Here is a 20,015-nt window from a genome sequence, read left to right as displayed (position 1 = left end):
AGAGAGAGAAGGGCATGGGAGAATGAGGAGAGGACATTTACTCCCCAGGTCCTCTCTCCATGCTTCCCCACGCTGTATATATCTCTACTGGTGGCTACAGCTACTCCTAATGGAGCTCTGTCTCCAGGACACCCCCCTTCTGGGATTATTCTGGCATTCTTTCCTTCCCCTCACCCCGCCTGAACTAGCAGTGCTAATGGCCTGCACACTGGTGTGCTCCCCAGCATACTGGCCTACACCTTTCTAAATATCCGCATTTGAATGTGCCATATGCATATGTTTTTTGCCAGAAAAGGATTCAGGGTCTGTGGGAAAAAGGACTGCACAACCAAGAATCCTGGGTTGGAGGGGTATGAGGGAGACCTGGAGCTAGTTGTTTTTCTAATTCTAGAGAAAGAGAAGTACCCTGTCCACAACTATTCACATTCTGGCCACCACAAGACAGAGTGAATTTTGTGACTTTTTTTTTTTTTCCTGTCAGGTCGGGAGACAAAAATCCTCCTAGCTCCAGTCATTCAGCTCATAAATGTTTTTGGAATTTGGTTTCTTAAATTCCATGTGAGAAACCATGGGGTGCAGCCTGAATACTGGGTAGAAAAGAAGTTTTTCCTGTTTTGTCTTGGTGTTCTTAGCTAAAAAATGGGGGTAGTAATCATTTCCATTTTACCTACCCCACTGAACCTCTGTGAAGAATGAATGATCTACTAGGATAGGAATGCACTGCCAACTAGGAAGTATTAAACATCTTACTGACAAAAGCATCTGTCCTCTTCCTCATTATTTTAGTGACTCACAGCTTTGAAGACTTCTTGTCCTGGGTTTAGAGTGTGAGCAAACTGAAGGACCATCATTTGGAGTCAGAATTTTGCCAAGGCATGGGTTTGACGCTCACACACTAAGAGGCTAGCATGCAAGGGGGACTCATTCAGAGAGACAGTGGCTTTAGCTGACCTTTGCCATCCATTCTTCTCTCTGCTCCTCCATACCAGGCCAGCTGGCTGTCTCTTATGAGGAATAAGAAAGAAAGTGCCAGGTTGGGGTCTGCACATTGGAGGGTCTTGCTGAAGAGGGCAGATTTTAAGTTCTTTTCTCTTTTAGTGAAATGTAGGACTTCATATTTAACAACTGGTGCCCATGACCACCAGGCATGACCATGGCCCCTCTAGGCTGTGCTTGGGGCACTCCTAGTCAACTTTTTCCCTTCCCAGTCCTGTGTGGGATACCCTGGAGCCTAAGCCCATGAATACAGTTCTTTGAGAAAGGAGGGCCTGCAAACCCCTTGGGTTCCTGGGAAGCTCAGGGAGTGGAAGGAGCTTGAAATACTCACCACGTCCATCTCTCAGGACAATCTCGCCCTCACCAGTGATCCAGCGGTAGCAAGGGAACTCGATGTAATCTCCACAGGGCGTCTTCAGCGTGATATACTTTAGGTACCAGTCATCATGGAGCCAATACTTACGCTTCTCGATTTTGACCAGTTGGATGTCGCCCAGTTCTTCATCTACGGTCACATCATAAGAATCAACCTGAGAGAAAAAAAAAAAAAGGGCAAATCAGATTGTCTGGAGGGGGGGTGGTTCCTGAGCCTCTGCATCACCCCTTAGTTTACATGGGGTTCAGCTGCTGGGGACCCTGACCAGAGAAAGAAGGGCATGGGAGAATGAGGAGAGGTTTGCCAAGATGTTTGCAGAATGCCTGCCCTCGGCAAGGCTCTGTGCTGTACCTAGGAGACAGGTGGACAAGTCCTGGGCTCTGCCTTTATGGAGATGGAGGTCTAATGAGTAAGAGACGGATGGTGCTGCTCAGAGAGGGACGTCCTGCTGTCTGCACATGATTCAGGCTGGAGGAGAGGAGACTCCAGGCCGGGATGCCCTCTGGTAGGCTGTGCTTGGTGAGGGTCCTCTTCAGATGCCCCTGCTCATGATGAGGGCAGGGGAGCTGCTGGCCTTTCCACCCTACAGGCTGGAGGGGCAAACTGGCCTTTGCATTCTGGGTAGCCCTTTCCATCTTGCAAAGGGCTTGCTGCTGATAGCTATAGATCCTCACAATGATGTGAGGGTGGGGGGCAGTCATGACTGTGTCACAGATGAAGATATTGAGGCTTACAAAGTCCCATTTCAGCTATTTCTTTGCAGAGATGGAATTTTAATTCAGACCATTCCAGCACAGCTGCTCCATGTCTCTCTTATTCTCTGGGGAGCAGATAACTGAGTGAAATGGGGAGGCTCAGACGCAAGTGAAATTGCATAGATATTTGTCATCCTAGGGCAGGTGCTGTTCACTGAGCCACAGCAAGGTCAAGAAAATCAGATAAGCAGTTCCCACTACATCTGTGGCACAGTGGTGGGTTGAGGCTGGTCTTGCGGCTAAAAGGTGCCACTGCAGGCCATGCACAGACTGCCCACCAGGTCCCTGGCACTGAGCTGCTCAGTGCCTCAGTGCTCCAGGCTGCCAGGCTCCTGACTCTAGGAGATGGGCAGGCATGGTGGGGTGCTAGGCAGCTCTTCCATGGCTTTGGGGTGATCTGTGTGTCTGCAGCTCTTGATGGCAGACAGAAAGAAAGGAGAGCTCGAGCACTGTACTGGGTGTTCTATACACCTGCAGGTTTGGGGAGCCCTGGCCTCAGTGCTCCCCCAAGGTACCTTTTTTTTTAAGATTTTATTTATTTATTCATGAGAGACAGAGAGAGAGAGAGACAGAGACAGAGACAGAGAGACAGAGACAGAGACAGAACACAGGCAGAGGGAGAAGCAGGCTCTATGTAGGGAGCCTGATGTGGGACACAATCTCGGGTCTCCAGGATCATGCCCTGGGCTAAAGGCGGCGCTAAACCACTGAGCCACGCAGACTGTCCCTCAAGGTACTTTCTAAGCCAGATTTCACCAACCCTTGAACTTTTTCCTTGATGGCAGAACCTAGAGGAACACTATCAGCATGACAGTGAAGTAAATGGAGGGGAGGGGTGTTCATTCTGCGTGAGACCCCATATGTCTCTATTTCCTTCTCTCACCAAGCTTCCAGAGGAGCCCCAGGGAGGACTTCCTAAGACGAATGGGAAGTTGGGTATTTTCAGCAAACCTCTTGGCTCGGAGCACAGTACAGCTCGCATGTTGTGGTTACGGAAGACGCCAGACACTTGTGGTTAGAAAGAGGAAGCCTCCTCCCTGTGCCCTGTGGTCTGAGCCTGGGTCCTCATAGAGTTTCTGAGGACCAAGGAGCCAGGCCTCTGTGCTGAGATGACGCTTCTTGGTCCCTAACAGGTGTGCAGGCACATCTGTATTGCCAGAATGCAGAATCCTGCAGGGTGAAAGAACTATTTTACCCCACAGTGTGTCCTGTGGGAGAGCAGAATCCACAGGTGAGGTCTCAGAGAGCACTGACCCCCAGGCCTGTGGGACCTCAGCTGGGGAGCCTGTCTGTACTGCAGGGTGCTGATGCCTGGGAAGGAGCCAGCAGGTCCCAGGATGCAGGGGTGGGAGAGGAGTCCCAGTGAGGGGCTGAATGACCTGAGGAGCTGGGAGGAAAAGAAGAAAGGAAGGACACAGCTCTTGTGGGATGGCTTCTGGGGTTGGGAGAGAATGGAGACCCCCTGAGCTGAGGCAACAGTAGGCCCAGTGTCCATTTGGAGAAGGAGAATAGGCACTGGACATTTGCAGGGCCTCTCCCCACTCCAGACTCCACCTGCCAGCCAGGCAGATGGGCAGAGACCTCAGCTCTCCCATGGGGCCACGAAAGAGAATCCAACCAAGGACTGGGGGTGGGCAGTATGGGGCAGAGGGCAAGGTGAGCCATGCAACAGGGCATCTCAGCCAGCCTCATTCTGAAATCATACTGCAGATCCAAAGTGACTGGTCATGGGCCTCAGCAAATTGCTTTACTCCCTGAAGCTCTGTTTCTTCATCTATCGAGGGGAAAGAATGCCTAGCTTGTTGGACCATTGAGAATTCCAAGTGATATGATATCTAAGTAGGCTTCTTTCTCCAAGGCCACAGGTAACCAGCTGCTGTGTGCATCAGAATCAACAGGTCCTTCTTCCTGGACTCCTGAGGTTACTGCTTATGAACAGCCATGAGCTAGTATGGGCCTCTGTGCTGTGATCCATCCCTGACTACACACAGCAAATTGAGTAGCCAGAAGTTGATGTGGGAGGAAGAAATTGAGCCTGTGAGCTCAAACCTCTTGGCTCAAAATCTGGAGAGAATTCCTGAGAGTGGAGAAGGGGCCATGTGCATTTTTGTTGCTGGCAGTGCAGGCAGGCAAAGGGAAGTCAGAATGTGGTAAGGACTGGGCCTGGACAGCTGCTCCAGGAAAGTGGCTTTCCTGTGTCTCCAAGGAGCTAGAGTGGGTTGACAGTGTCTGTGGTTTTGATGCCAGGGTAAGTGATGAGAGGACAGCCATTCTAAAGTAAAAAGTGCCTTGAGTGTGGACACTATCTTGGGAAAGGTGAGTTCAGGACCTTGTAATAAAAAGGGAAGGGAGTTGGGACCAAAGAAGACTCTGCAGGACTGGGTGATTCTCAGATGGAGGGCTAGGTGTCCAGCTGGCAGTGGTAACTGACCAGGAAGAAATGGAGCAGCTTCTCTGAGGACAGTGGGGTCTCCATTCAGCATACCTGTGATGCAGTCACAGGAGAATGGAACTCTTCAGGTCCCCTTCCCCCACCACCCCCATTGATGCCTGGCAGAGCGCCCTGGAGTTTCACCTAGAATGAACAGGTCAGACAGACTAACAGGGACTCAACATGCCATCTAATGGGGTCTTTGGCAGGGGGAGAGTGACAGGCCTGTCTGTCTGGCTTGTATCTGGCTGGTCCTGGCTTCAGACCTGGTACTATAGGAGGTAAACCAGGGCCAGAGGAATTCAGTCTCACCCAACTCAGAAAGTCTTAGGGACAAAGTCTAGTCTGTGGCTCTGGCACCTAAGGGAGCCACTATTGGGGAGTCATAGAGGAGAGAGTAAGGCCTCCAGGAAGATCTCAGGGCTCTGTACATCAGACAGCAAAGTCAGGTCTTAGGAACTGTGAGATGTATCTTCCTGTCTCTTCTCTGTAGGCCAGTACACTGGGCGAATGCTGTGTCTATCATCTGTTTGCCATGAAACGTCGAATTCTCATGTCCATTCTGTACACTGGATGCTATCAACAGTGGATTACCCATAACAGGCCCTCAATAAATATAGTATATGAACATGGCCAAGAAGATGATCATCTTATTTTACTGATGGAAACTAAGGTAGCTACCATGCTAGTAACTGGTGGCTCTGCATTTAGAATCCGTATCTGTGGATGGCCAAGCCCAAGTTCCTCCCACTGTTCCCCTGATAATATCATGTGTAAAGCCCTGGACTGGGAGACACCTGACCTTGCTTTTAGTCCTGGTTCAACCTCTTGATATAAAGTATGAAGGGCCAACATGGAGTGGAGTGGAAGGATATGGTAAAGCCTAACAGATGGCATTTGTGGCAGCTCTTGGGGGGTGAGGTGAATGGGGAGGGGAAGAGATGGGCAAGGCATTTAGATGTAGGGAACTGAGAGAGCAAGACCCCTGAGGTGGGGAATGCATGTGTAGAAGGAGGAGGTTAGAGCCTAGAGTTCCTTGGGTTAGAGGTAGAGGTGCAATGGTCAGATGCTGAAGAGGGATGCACAGGCAGGGAAACATGCAATTCCCCAGTCTCATCTCACAGAAGGGCCAGTTTTCTAGTTTTACTCATTGCTTTAAACTCTTTATTACATATATGGTTTTAAGGCTTTTGAATATTTCATCAATGTGTTAGCTGGTCACTTTTCATTTGATCTTTATATCAGCATTTTTAGAAAGATTTCTTTGTTTCTGTCCCAGATCCCTGCTGTTGCTGGGACAGGGAGAGGGATCTCTCTGCTGGAGCAAGGACAGAGCAGAGTCCTGAGGCCCAGCCTGGGATGCTCATATTGATGGAGGTTAAGGGGCTGGGCAGGGAGATGAGGAGGTTATGGAGCAGGGAAGAGGGAACTAGGGGACACTGGAAAACAGAGAAAGAGGGAGAAAATGGAGCAGAAAAGAAGAGAGAAATGGGGGACATTCGGTGGTGATGGGAACTAGGGGGACAGGAAGGAAGAAAAGGAGAAACAGGAGCCAGAATGTAGGGAAGAGAGGACAGAGAGGGAAGACTAGGGGATAGAGATTGAAGCTTACAGGGAAATGTTTATTTTTCATTAATATATTATTACTGAGGAGGTATTCTAGAGTATTGGCTTCATAGGGAGATTAATAAGATTAACATACCCTGAATATACTTGAGAAGTATATATAGTTGTAAGACTTGTCTACACTCACTGAATACATTTAAGGACAATATACTAAACACTTCTGTATTGTCCCTAGCTTTCCTAAAAGTGCTGTCTTGGAATGAAAATGGATCAAGTAATATTTCCCAGAGATCTTCAGATCTGTAAAAGTTGTCCCATTTGACTTGAACTGCTTTCAACTGACAGAAATTCGGAGACAAATCAATTTGCCCAGACTTGGGCCAGTCTCTGGGCTGTGTGGGTTCATGGTATGGGCTTTCCCAAGCAGGCAGTAGGGAAGCCACTGAGGGTATGACCGTTCACAGGAGAATCTCACCTTTGAAGGGCTTCAATTCCCAGTCCTGACCCGAATCAGTATGTGGAACTCTGATGAGAATAGCTAGGAATCTGTAACTCAATTTATGGAGAAGAAATCAGTTCTATCATTTGAATTGTGCCCAGAGGAATGTGCATGTTGACCTGCCAAAGACCTAGGGATGACTGGACAGGCTGCCTGGTAACAGCCTTTATTGTGACTGTGACTGTTGTTGACCATAATGATTAGAACCCTTTCCCATGTAAGAGGGGATGGGCAGTTCTTCTCAGCAAATATTTCCTCTTCTAAGGTTTCTTTTTCACCTTTACCCAACAGGAACAGACTGTCCTTAAAGAGACAGCAGCTGGAGAATGAGGAAGTAGCTCTGGGCTGTGCAAGACAAAGTGTGGAGTAGCTTTGCATCAACAGGAACTTTCTCAAAAGTGAATTTTTTTTTCAGAGTCTTTAGGAACTAACCAATTCCCCTGCAGCCTAGCGGCTCTCCTGACTTGCCCTCTCCCACCTCAATGGAAATGTGACATGCAAACCTCTCCTGAAATTTGCTTCTGGGACTTTCACTGAGATGTTTTGTCACAGTGTCATTTGAATGAATTCTCAAGGTGGGGAAATAATGAACAGAACAGTGCTTTTACCCCTCCTCTAATGATCCTGTTATTGTCACACTACAGTGTCTCCTCCTGGTAGAGGCCACATGTGGGGTGCCCTGTCCTATACAGCATGAGCACACAGATGTGTGTGTGTGTGTGTGCGCATGCGCGCGTGTGTGTGTAAAGGAAAATAGGGCCCATTGCAGTCCATTTATTAAGGGGAAATAATCTGTATCCTATCCTCCTTCCTGAGATGTTGGGGGAACCACGAATGAATGGAATTAAATGAAAGTCCTACAGAAATGGCAGAAGGTGTCATCTTCCCAAATGGATGTCTTATTGGCCCTCCTGCACCACGGTCCTCTGGGCCAGTTCCCTAATGGGCACACCAAACAACAGACCATTGTTTTTATATTTAACACCTCACTCTTCCTAAAGGGAGCTTGGACCAGGCTAACGTCCTGAACTTGGCTAAGTGCCAAGTCCTCTAATAACAAGATTTTGAAGCTCCTGGGGATGAATCAAGCCCACTTTGAGTTTGAATTTGGGAAAAGCAGTAGACTATTATTTACTTACTGCAGCCTCTACAGACTTGAAACCTAATTCATGAATTTTATCCAAGAAATATTCAGTTGAACCATATGAAATTCCCAGTTTTGCTTATCAAAAAATTGTCAACTATGAGCAATTTTGACATATGGTTCAACCTAACAAACAACTAAAGGGTGAAAAGACCACTTTGTAAAGTCTGAATCTTTTTGGTCCAGTTCAGGATCTGGGTGGGCGGGGGGGGGGGGGGGGGGCGGCGGATGGAAGTGTGTTGGGCATGCAGTGTGTTGAGACTGTCACAATAATCATACAATGAACATTTCCTATGCACTTGGCAGTGGACTGGGCAAGTCATTAAAAGCTCAGTCAGGATCATGACCTGCCATGCTCAGAGAGAAAGCCACAGGGCTGGAATTCATGCCCAGATCAGCATCAGGAGTTCACTTCTAAATGGGGCCACCTGTACGTGGCACCACAGAGTAGACGTACAGTAAATACTGGCTCTTTTTTTGCTCTCTGGATTCCCACAGCTCCAGGATATCTAGTAAGAAGGGGAGAGGAGAAGCCCTCCTTCCTCTTCTTGATCCACTGTGCCCTCATGTCTGGGGTGGAAGTGTTCCCTAGTGTATACCCTGCTGGGAGACAGACAATCTCCAGGTCTTGCAAAAGGCTGCTTGCTTGAGTTCTCTTGTTCTTCCCTCTAAATTCCTTTGGGGACCTGTCCTGAGAATGTGCGCTATACAGGTGTGAAGACATCTGCTAACTTCACTCTGGGCCAGTAGCTGGGCTTAGGCTCAACCAGATTCCTGGACCAGCCTGAAATCATCCTTTCCATTTTACATTTGAGGGAACGGAGTCCCAGTGAGGGGACAGAGTGTGCCAGCAGTCAGGCCCAGATTCAACCCAGAGCTCTGAACTCCCAGACGTGTGCTTTCTCCCCACAGCTTGAGGCTGCTTCGAGGTGCCATCTGTGCTTCACAGTAGAGCAAGGACCTGCACGCCCCCAAACCCCACATGTGGAAGGAGCCCTACAAAACGGGGCACAAGTAGCGCTGCCCACAGCACTTGCCCAACGAGGAACCTTTCAGAGCCTTCGGGTCCCAGCTGTGAAACGGTAAGCGGACCTCGCGCCTTCTCCTGCTGCCGGCAGAAGCGCGGCGCCCTGCAGGTCTCACCCTGCAAGCCTCCCGCCCCTGCACCTGGGTCCCAGACGCCCCGACGGAGTCCCGGACACTGCCCTAGCCCAGTCCCTACCACCTCAACAGGTCCCGGGCGCCCCCCGCCCCGACTTGGTCTGGGTCGCCCCGACGGGACCCTGGGGGTGCCCAGCCCGGCCCTAGCCCCGCGCCCTCACCGCGCCGCGCTCAAAGTCGTTGTAGAAGGGCTTGTCCAGCAGGTGCTTCTCGCTGCAGCCGGCGGAGCCCACGAGGCTGAGGTAGATGTAGTCGTCGGTGCCAGCGAACCACTGGCTGCCGGTGGCCACGGTGACCGTGTAGGACGGCATGGCGGAGGGCTGCGAGCTCCACGAGCCTCGGCACGGCGGGTTCGCGCGCGTCCGCGGGTCGCGGGGACCAGGGCCGCAGCCTCCGCCCCGCCCCGCCCCCAGCCCGCCCCCGCCCTGCCTGCCTGCCCCCCGCCCCCGCCCCCGCCCCCAGCTCCAGGCCCGCCCCCCGCCCGCCCCCAGCCCCAGCCCCGCCCCAGTCCGCGCCCGCCCCAGCCCCGCCCCCCGCCCGCGCCCGCCCCCAGCCCCAGCCCCGCCCTAGTCCGCGCCCGCCCCAGCCCCGCCCCCCGCCCGCCCCCAGCCCCAGCCCCGCCCCAGTCCGCGCCCGCCCCAGCCCCGCCCCCCGCCCGCGCCCGCCCCCAGCCCCGCCCCTGCCCGCCCCCCGCCCGCCCCCAGCCCCAGCCCCGCCCCAGCCCGCCCCGCTCCCCGCCCCCGCCCCGCCCCCCCCGCCCGCGCCCGCCCCCCCCAGCCCCGCCCCCCCCCGCGCCCGCCCCCAGCCCCGCCCCCGCCCGCCCCCAACCCCAGCCCCAGCCCCGCCCCCCGCCCGCCCCGAGGCTCAGGCCGCTCGCGACCCGCGGCGGGCGAGCGAGGGCTCCCGCAGTTCAGCCTCTCGCGGCGGCTTTCGCTCGGTGTCTGTTAGGCGTCTTGGGGCCGGGACCACCTAAGCTGCCATCCCCTTCCCCGTGCATCCGTTCACTCACTCACTGTTTCCTATTCATCGTTCCCGCTCTCCACCCTTCCTTTCTGCCTCTGCTTGCCTCAGCGCCAGGCTCCGAGAAGGCGTAGGGTTGGGGTCCCGGGGACCTCCAGAAAATGCGACATAGTCCCTACACTCCCCAAGTTCCCAGTGTGACTGGGGTGATCGCCCATGCCATGGTTTCTTAGACCAGCGGTGCTCTGGCAGTTTACAGGGAAAGGGGAGACTCACCTGGGGATTCCGGGAAGACTCCCTGGAGGAAGCCACGCCAGAGCCGACACGGAGAGTGGTCTCTGGAAGCCAGAGACTTCGGTCAGCTCTGGCTTCATCCAAAGGCTTGGCTGAATGTCACTCTCGGCGGGGGCAAGTGGGCACCGAAGGGAGTCAGATGCCAGCCGCTCTCAGGACAAGAGATCCTCCGAGGAGAGCAGGGAGCAGGGCAGCCAGAGGGAGGCCGGGTCAACAACACACACATCCCAACGCTTAGGTGTTGTCTGGAGAGGCCTGCGGGCTCGGGGAGGTCGGGGGGCGGGTTGGCTGAAGAAACTTGGGGGCGGGGAGACGGATATGGTGGGGAAGGCGTTAGGCTTGCTTGGTGACGGCTCCTGGGGGCGGGGGGCCACTGACTGGAAGTTCTGGGACAGAAGATGTGGTGGACTCCACAGCAAACATGTTCCAGGAATTGGGACCGGCACCTGGGGAGCGCGCTGCCTGGCGGAGTCCTCGGTCAGCTTTCTAATTTTCAGGCTGAAACCTGAAAGAGATGTTAGTAGAAGATGTTGCTCCCTAGAAGGAAGCCTCCATGGGTGGTCAGCTTTCCCACTGCCGTGACATGATTTTATAAGTCTTCTGTATTGGCCTGCACCCCCCACACTTCATTCCCACTTACTAGGCTCAGGCTCACAGCCCTTCCCCTCCCCAGCGCCAACTGAAGAACTGGTACACATTCAGTAATGAGCTGAACTAAATTAAAATATAAGTTCATTCCATGTGTGTTTGGGAGGTGGGTGTGTCAAGTCCCCTGCCTTCTTGTACACTCACTGTTGGGGAGGAGCAAAGAGGCAGGCCTGAGGCAGGCTCCCTATTTCTGGGACCCCGGGCTCCACCTGGTGGCAAATCCTGCTTCTTTCTCTGCCTGGCAGGACCAACCACTGAGCAGAGTGGGTACCCGCCAGTCCACTTTCCACAAGTGGGAGATAAGGGCAGATTTCAGTGGGACTAGCCTTATTCATGGAAAGACAGGCACTGAAGGGATTCTCTGGGAGTCAAGACATGAAAGAATGGGCACAGCTGAGATGCACACGTGAAGCTAACACAAAATTGGGACCCAACCCCTGCCAGGCCAAGAGACAGGCTTCAGGAACCCCTGCGGGTGGTGTGAAGAATGGCTATGGAGTTGCACTTGACATCTGGGAATGAAATGACTATTGTTTTTCTTTAAAAAGTACGTACAACACTTTTTTGGATAAAAGTAATAAATTATTGTAGACATTAAAGAAAAGTTTGATATAGAAACAAAATTCGTGGATAGAAAAGTAGTAAATTATTTATTATTAGACATTTTTACACCATCAGGACCACACCATAGTGTGTAATTTGTCAGATTTGCATTTTCCTTAGTATTATAACATGCATTTTCCTACATAATTTTACCTTCAAAATATTTTGACAACTGCATAATATTCAGTTATATGGGTATACCACTATTTCTTTTCATTAGTCCACTATTATTGGGCATTTAGCTTGCTTTCCCTCATTTATTGCTATAGTACATATGTGGTGCTTAAAACATTTTAAAAAGTTTTTCTAAGTCTTCTGAACCAGGAACATGGGACATCTTTCGATTCATTTAGATCTTCTCTAATTTATTTCAATAATGTTTTGTAGTTTTCAGTGCATTTTTTGTTATTAAATTTATTCCTGAATATTTTACCTTTTTTTTTGAAGGAAAGCTATTTATTTATTTTTATGCCTCCCTCTCCCCAGCTTTGTTAGGGTATAACTGACAAATAAAATTGTATATATTTAATGTGCACAATGTGAGGTTTTGAAAAATGGATACACTGTGACATGATTACTGCAATCATCCATCATCATGATTTCCTTTTTTTATTTTTCTTTCTTTTTTTTTTTGTGCGTGATGAGAACACTTAAGATCTATTAGCAAATTTCAACTATACAGTATAATGTTATGGACTACAGTCACCATGCTGTACATTAGATATCCAGAACTTATTTATCTTATAACTGGAAGTTTGTACCCCTTGACCAACATCTCTACATCCCTGATCCTGCTGACCACTGCTCTACTCTTTGGTTCTGAGTTCAACTTTTTAAGATTCTACATGTGAGATCATATAGTATTTGCTTTCTTAGCATGATGTCTTCCTGGGTCATCCATGTTGCATCCATGTTGCAAATGCAACAACATTTTATGGATACATAGTATTCCATTGTATATAGATGCACATTTTCCTCATACATTAATCCATCGATGGGCACTTAGGTCGTTTCCATATCTTAGCCATTGTGAATAATGCTGCAATAAACATGGGAATGCAGAAACCTCTTTGAGACCCTCATTTCATTTCCTTTGGATCTATACCCAAAAGTGGGATTGCTGGATCATATGGTAGTTCTATTTTTAATTTTTTGAGGAAACCCCATACTGTTTTTCATAGTTACTGCACCAATTTACATTCGCATCAACATTGCACAAAGGTTCCCTTTTCTTCACGCTGTAGCCAACACTTGTTACCTCTTGTCTTTCTGATAATAGCCATCCTGACAGTGTGAGTTTGTTATCTCATTGTAGTTTTGATTTGCATTTATCTGATTAGTAATGTTGAGTACCTTTTCATGCACCTGGTGGCCATTTGTATGTCTTTGAAAATATGTTTACTCAAGTCACTTGCCCAGTTTTGATTCGGTTTTTTGTTTCTTTGCGATTCAGTTGTAGGAGTTCCTTATATATTTTGGAGATTAAATTCTTATTAGATGTATGGTTTGCAAATATTTTCTCCCATTGAATAGTTGTTTTTTTTTTCATTTTGTTCATTGCTTCCTTTGCTATGCAGAAGAGTTTCAGTTTGATGTAGTCTCATTTATTTATTTTTGCTTTTACTTCCCTGTGCTTTTGGTGTCATATCCAAATATAATTGCCAAGGCCAATGTCAAAGAGCTTTTTCCCTATGTTTTCTTGTAGGAGTGTTACCATTTCAGCCTTTATGTTTAAGCCTTTAATCCATCTTGAGTTGATTTTATATATGGTGTAAGATAAGGGCTCAGTTTCATTCTTTTGCTTGTGAATATCCAGTTTTCCCAACATCATTTATTGAAGAGCCTATTCTTTCCCCATTGTATACCCTTGGCACACTTGTTATAGTTTAGTTGACCATATTTATGGGTTTCTTTCTAGACTCTATTCTGTTCAATTGGTCTATGCATCTGTTGCTGTCCTTTGATTATTTTTTATTGACTTGACTCACCAATACAGTGAAGTCTGTTTCCTCTGTAGTGCAGGAGGTTCTTCTGTCACTCCTCAGAATGCCACCTTGGGCACATGCATTCCCCAAGGGGGCATGACAAGGTTTTTAGCTGTCCTCTCTTTGCCTCTTTCTCTGTCTGCTTTTCTGACTCTTTTGGTACCACATCCTACTATTAGCCTTCACTAATTGCTGGCTGATTGCTGTTGTTTTTGACAATGCCCTGGGATATAAATTGCTTTATAGTCATATCCAAATAAAGTTGGACCTTTTATAGCAGTAGTTTTTGAAAACTGTCTTTGAAGTTTGTTTTAGCCTAGGAGGATTTATTTTGGCAGTTTCCTTTCTTGGTTTCTATTGCATACCTCCAGTTGGTTTATACCTTGGATTGTTGCTCTCATTAAGCGCCATTCTCTTCTTAATTGCCTGCCACCAAAATCTCCACTGTTTTTGATAGCACCCTTAGGTTGAACCTCCCCATGCTCTCTTCCAAATAAAGTCAGTCCTCTTAGGGGGACCTATGGAGCTCTTTTCTTATGGCCTGCCTCTTTCTCTGGGCAGGTCCACCATGTCACTGCTCTGGAGGCGGGTTGGAAACAGTGACATACTTGTTTCAGATGACTTTCCTTCTTTATGAGTGGGGTAATGAATGGAGCAATAGTCCCCAATAGCTTTTCTGCTTCTCATGGCATGGAAACTTCTCTTTTGGCATGGCATTCCCACATTATGGGTGACCTGGGGTGAGGGCATTCATACCAAAGTATTCTTGGCTTGCTGTGCCTCATGCTGTGTTTCAACTACTATGCTCTTTCTTGAACTCTACTTCTTATCTCCTTGAAGTCTTGGCATGTTAGCTTCCCTTGTCTGGAGTACTCTTATCTTCTTTCTCTGTCTCCTGATTTCATCCTCCAAGAAACTACACCAGTGTTGCTTCTTCCATGGAGCCTTCCTTGGCAGAGTTAGTTGCGCTTCTTCTGAGCTCCTACAACTTTTGCTCATACTTATATTTTTGCACATTGCCCCTCTGTCCCATGAGCACTTGCTTCTGTCTCTTATTTCCCCCAACATATTCTGGAGTACATGAGGGCAGGGACTGTCTCCTGCATGATGTCAGGCACAGAGAAGCTGTAAGTAGATCCTAGGTAGGTTGAGTTACTGGAGAGGTAGGAAAGTCTGGTTTTTGTGGCAGGCAAAGCAGACAGGGACCCTGAGCCTAAGCTCAAGAGAGCAGCTCTGACTTCCCTTCTAGCTGGTCTCATGATTCCCAGACTCATGGAGTGGAACTTGTGGCATGTCTACAGGAAGCCCTTTTGAGCCATGGCATTTGTAACTGCAGCAAGGCAAGGGTGCCCCTCCAGCAGGACAACATGGTCCTGGTGCCCTGGATGGCCAGGGAAATGACTGGTGACAGATCCTTTTGAGTAGTCATTTTCCTCTGGAGGGTGTTTTGTAGACCCACACATTTTTTTCCTCATTAAACATTTTAAACATTTTTTTCCTCATTAAAAATTACAGCTGACATACAGTATGATATTAATTTCAGCTATACAATATAGTGATTTGATATTTATATACATTATGAAATGCTCACGACCATAAGTACAGTTACAATTTGTCACCTGGACCACATCTTCTTTTGGTGACCTCCAAACATAACTAATCAGAATTAAGCACTGACTATCACTGAGCACTTAAAAGAAATGTTCATTCACCAGGCATTAAGAAAAGGAAAGAAAAAAAATTGCCCCAAATCTTATCTCCCCACCCTGCCTTTGGACAGATGACCTCATAGTCCTTGAGCACTTCCCCTCTGGTGGATGTCACCTGCTCCTCCCAGCCCCATTGTTTGTTTGTTTGCCATTTGTCCTTTCCCAGGAAGAATAAGAAGAATAAGACTAAGTTGTAAAGAGTGCACTTTGTAAGGATCTTGCTGAAAGAATAATGATGAAAGCCTGTTGCACCTTCAGTCTATGGCCAGAGCTCAGACATTTTTGAATGAATACCTCACCTCTCTACACTTTCTCCCACTTTGTGCATTTCAGAACAAGACCAGGCTTTTGCTGGTCCATCCCTCTCCCATCCCACAAGGCTGGTATATAAGAAGTAGGTCAGGGCACTCCATACTACCTTACCTTGTTTTATACTCTCCTAAGGCCCAGAAACGTTTACCATCTGCAGTCCAATTCAACTTTTTACTTAGGAAGACAAAGCTAATGAACATTCTTCTCTTTGGTACTTTACCACTGAGTACAGAGGTACTTTTCTTTTTTAAGATTTTATCCATTTATTCATGAGAGACACAGAGAGAGAGAGAGGCAAGACACAGGCAGAGGGAGAAGCAGGCTCTTTGCAGGGAGCCTGACGTGGGACTCGATCCCAGGTCTCCAGGATCAGGCCCACTGTGCTTTACGTGATAGCTTTGAGAGATGCAGAAGAGGTGTTAGTGGTTACTCTCATCTGACAGTTGGGAAAGAGAAGCTCAGAACGGTGAAGTGACTTACCTGGTAAGTCTGTTTCTTAACGTGGCCACAGTGGCTTTTGTTTACCTTCTCACCTGTCCAGGACTGGAGACTGGTGGGATTCACACCAGATGCCAGCTCCCTGAGGCAAAGCTTAACAGTTCCCCTTGGGAAAGGAAGAAGGAAGCCTCATGTAGGAGGAAAAGGAGGGGCATATCATTTTCCTCAACCAGCTTTAAGAACAAGTACTTTACATCTTTGGTATTGGAAGGGCCCTATAGAGCTGGGCTGGTGGCAAAGCTAAGCTGTTCCAGAGTGAGTTTGGGGGAATAGGCATGATTCAGGTGACTAATCATCCTGGCTTTCATCTCAACAGTATGCCCCAAAGTGGTGGTAGCAAAAGGGACAGAGTATGGTGCATGCATTTAGGATGTAGTGGGCCACAGGGTTTCTTCCCTAAGCCAGATTCCTCTTGGAGGTGTCAGAAGTGTCTTTGAGGCATTCTGCCCTTTGAGAAGAAGCTGACTCTATCACCAACCACTCAGTGCTCAGCACTGGGATTTGCACTTAGTAGGTACATTTTCCTCTTCCCACAGAACTTGGTAACCACAATTTTCCTTTATATCTTTGTAACTTTGTTTACTGTAGATACCTCAACATAAGTGGAATCATAGAATATTTGTCCTTTTGTGACCAGTGTATTTCACTTTGCATAGTGTAAAGTCCATCCATGTTGTAATAGGTGCCAGAATTTTCTTTCCTTTTTAAAACTGAATAATATCGCATTGTATGTATACATCAAATGTTTATCCATTAATCTATTAATAGACAGTTGGGATGCTTTCATCTTTTGGCTCCAGTGAATAATATTGCTGTGTACACGTGTGTGCAAATGTCTGTTTGAATGCCTGCTTTGATTCTTTTAAGTGTATACTCAGAAGTAGAATTGCTGAATGATATAATAATTCTATGTTAAATTTTTGAGGAACGGCTGATTCATAGTTTTAGGTATAAAATGTTAGGCCTTAGTATTTTTACTTGGTAATTTTTTTATTATTATTTTTTAAATTTATTTTTTATTGGTGTTCAATTTACTAACATACAGAATAACCCCCAGTGCCCGTCACCCATTCACTGGTATTATGCTGAGTGAAGTAAGCCAGTCGGAGAAGGACAAACATTATATGTTCTCATTCATTTGGGGAATATAAATAATAGTGAAAGGGAATATAAGGGAAGGGGGAAGAAATGTGTGGGAAATATCAGAAAGGGAGACAGAACGTAAAGACTGCTAACTCTGGGAAACGAACTAGGGGTGGTGGAAGGGGAGGAGGGCGGGGGGTGGGAGTGAATGGGTGACGGGCACTGGGGGTTATTCTGTATGTTAGTAAATTGAACACCAATAAAAAATAAATTAAAAAAATTACCAAGTAAAAATACTAAATATTTTTAATACACTAGAGTAAAGAAAGCTTTTCTTAGCAAGGCAGAAAAGCCAAAATGCACAACAGGAAACACTTACTGATTTGACTACATAAAACATTCAAAATTTATGCACCCACAGACACTCATATAGATACACACAGTAAACAAAGTTATTTGTAATGTGTGGTGGATGAAGAAGTAATTTCTTAATATATCAAGAACCCATGCAAATAACTGAGAAAAAGAATGACCATATACATTTAATATATATGAAAAGCTGTTCAACCTCTTTAATTAAAGTAACAAAATATAGAACAAGAATGTATTTCTCACTTAGCAAAGATGAAATACCAAAATAGTATGGAGATAGTTGTGAAAATATTTCCTTGGTTGGCAATTTAGGCAATATCAATCAAAATCCCTTGTCATAGTAATTTCAGTGCTAGTCAGTTATCTTATATTACTGTGTTTATTGTTTATTCTGTCCTGTAACCATAAATTCTGTAGTTGCTTAGTGTGGGGTCCCTATTTAAATGGGTTTGAGCTTACCACCAGTAATTTCTTTTTAAACCACAGCTTCTCCATTCTGAGTCCTTTACTTTAAGTAATCTCTCAAAGGACTAAGTTTGCTGTCAGTGACATACAACAAATTTTACCTATTTAAAGTGTACAATATGAAAAGTTTGGGCACATGTGAAATCACCATGATAAAGAAAATTAAGAAATATTCATCACTCTGAAGAATTTCCTCATGCTTTCTTGTAATCACTACCCATGCCTTCCCCAGGCAACCACTGATCCACTTAGTGTCCCAACAGATTGGTATATATTTTATAGAATTTTTACATAAGTAGAATCCTATAGTATGTACCCTTTTTTGTCTGGATTTTTTTCTTCACTCAGTATGGTTACTTTGAGATTCATCTATGTTACTGTATTGTATTAGTTTTTCATTTAAAAAATTGTTGATAACTGGACAATTATATAAATATGTTGCTATTAGTTTATCCATTCACCTGTTGATGAACAATTTGATTTTTTCCCACTTGGTTATTGAAATAAAGCAGTATCAACATTTACATACACATCTTTATAAGAACATACATTTTTTTTTCTCTTGGCTAAATAAATACCCAGGAGTAGAAGGGCTGGATAAGATGGGTAAGTGTCTGTTTAAGAAACCAACAAGCTAGTGGTGGGGCAAGATGGCAGAGTAGTAGGGTCCTCAGCTTACTGGGTCCCACCAACTTACTTGGATAACTTTCAAACCATTCTGAAAACTGATGAATTCGACCTCAGATTTAAAGAGAGAACAGCCGGAACACTACAGAAAGAAAGGTTTTTGCTTCTAACGAAGTAGGAAGGCGGAAAAGTAAAAAATAAAAAAGATCAGGGGGGTGGGGCACGAGGAGCCAGGCTAAGGTCCAGAGGCGAGAGCCTCCAGGACAGGAAAGCCCAGCACCAGAGCAGCAGTAACTTTAAAAAATTCTCACTGGATTCTTCCCAGCTGGAAAGGTGCTTAGCAGGGAAATTGGGCAGAACTGCAGGAGGGGCAGGGAAGCCTCCAGATTCCTGGGGTCACTAAAAGAGGAAGTGCGCCCCAGGGTAAAGTGCACCTCACACCCTGGGCCAATCTTGGTAAAGGGCTGGAGTGTGCAGCCAGCCGGGCCTCGGAGAGAAGCCGGTGGGGGCTCCGAATGGAGGGGGCTGCACCCTGCTGCCTTTGGGTGCTGTGGACCTGGGAGCGTGATTCCAGCAGCGCAGGCCCCAGATCCTAGTGCCCTAAGTGGACACAGCCCAGGATCCTATGCTCCCCCCGAGACAGGTGGAGGTGGGGAGGGCACAGGACAGCCAGGACTCTCCTGCCGCCGGGCACCCCCAGCTGTGCAGGTCAGCGCACTTGCCCCAGGAGCACGTAGGTCAGTGCGGATTGGGAGACTGTGGTAGTTACTGTGGGAGCTGACTCCAGGGCTGGAGAGCTGACTGCCGTCAGTGTGGTTGTTCCTCCTGGGGTCACCCTGTGCCTGGAGGGGCGGGGCCAACAAGGAACAGGGGCCTCACGGGATAAACAACACCCACTGAACCGTGCACCTGGCAGGGGGCAGGGCAGCTCCCCCAGGTGCATGCATCTGAGAATCAGAACAGCAGGCCCCTCCTCCAGAAGACCAACTGGAAGGACAGAGGAAGAGCAAGTTCTCGACCGAGCAAGCTGGAAAGCTCCAGGGGAAGTCGAGGGATTTACAGTATATAGAACCAGAGGATACCCCTCCTACTTTGTTTTTCTTCCTTTTTCCAGTACAATGAATTTTTATACCAGACTATAAATTTCCATTTTTTTTCTCTTTTTCCACCTTAACTACAACATTTTACCACCTCTTCATTTTTAAGTTTCTTCCTTTTTGACATTCATATTTCTACAATTATAGGTCCTACATATATTTCCCACTTCTAGATTCACTTTAACATACTCAACTTAATTTTGAGAGATATACAGGATATGATTTTTGGTTTTGTGTTCTTTTGTTTTCTCTGCCTCATTTTGTTCTACAATGGCAGAAGTTAATACCTTCTAAAACATGACCAGCATGCACTCAGAACCAAGTGGTATACCATGCTGGTTCATTCTGTGAGATTCCTCATTCCAATTCTGCCCCCCCTCTTTTATCTCATTTATGTTTAGGTCGTCAATGTTGGGGCCTTCTACAAGTATTTC

General features: G+C 47.3%; 1 protein-coding gene across 4 annotated transcripts in view; it reads right to left on the bottom strand.

The window, feature by feature from the left end:
- The window catches only part of ALOX5 (arachidonate 5-lipoxygenase), a 58,417-nt gene extending 47,988 nt beyond the window's left edge, over positions 1-10,429 (bottom strand). Inside the window, exons 1-3 of one of the 4 annotated variants that reach the window (XM_072806272.1) lie at positions 10,165-10,429; positions 1,328-1,526; positions 952-1,004 (exon numbers count right to left, since the gene is read on the bottom strand). In XM_072806272.1, coding sequence (XP_072662373.1) covers positions 952-964 — 13 coding nt within the window. In that variant the 5' untranslated portion in view covers positions 965-1,004; positions 1,328-1,526; positions 10,165-10,429. Of the gene's footprint in view, positions 1-951; positions 1,005-1,327; positions 1,527-6,599; positions 6,698-9,089; positions 9,324-10,164 lie in introns of those variants that run through there. The other 3 variants (XM_072806271.1, XM_072806270.1, XM_072806269.1) reach the window with 3 other exon arrangements.
- Between the last annotated feature and the right edge of the window lie 9,586 nt (positions 10,430-20,015).

Source organism: Canis lupus, chromosome 29, assembly GCF_048164855.1.
Source record: "Canis lupus baileyi chromosome 29, mCanLup2.hap1, whole genome shotgun sequence".
Classification (NCBI taxonomy): domain Eukaryota; kingdom Metazoa; phylum Chordata; class Mammalia; order Carnivora; family Canidae; genus Canis; species Canis lupus.
Note: the sequence above shows the minus strand (reverse complement) of the source record. Positions and strands in the feature narration are given on the sequence as shown.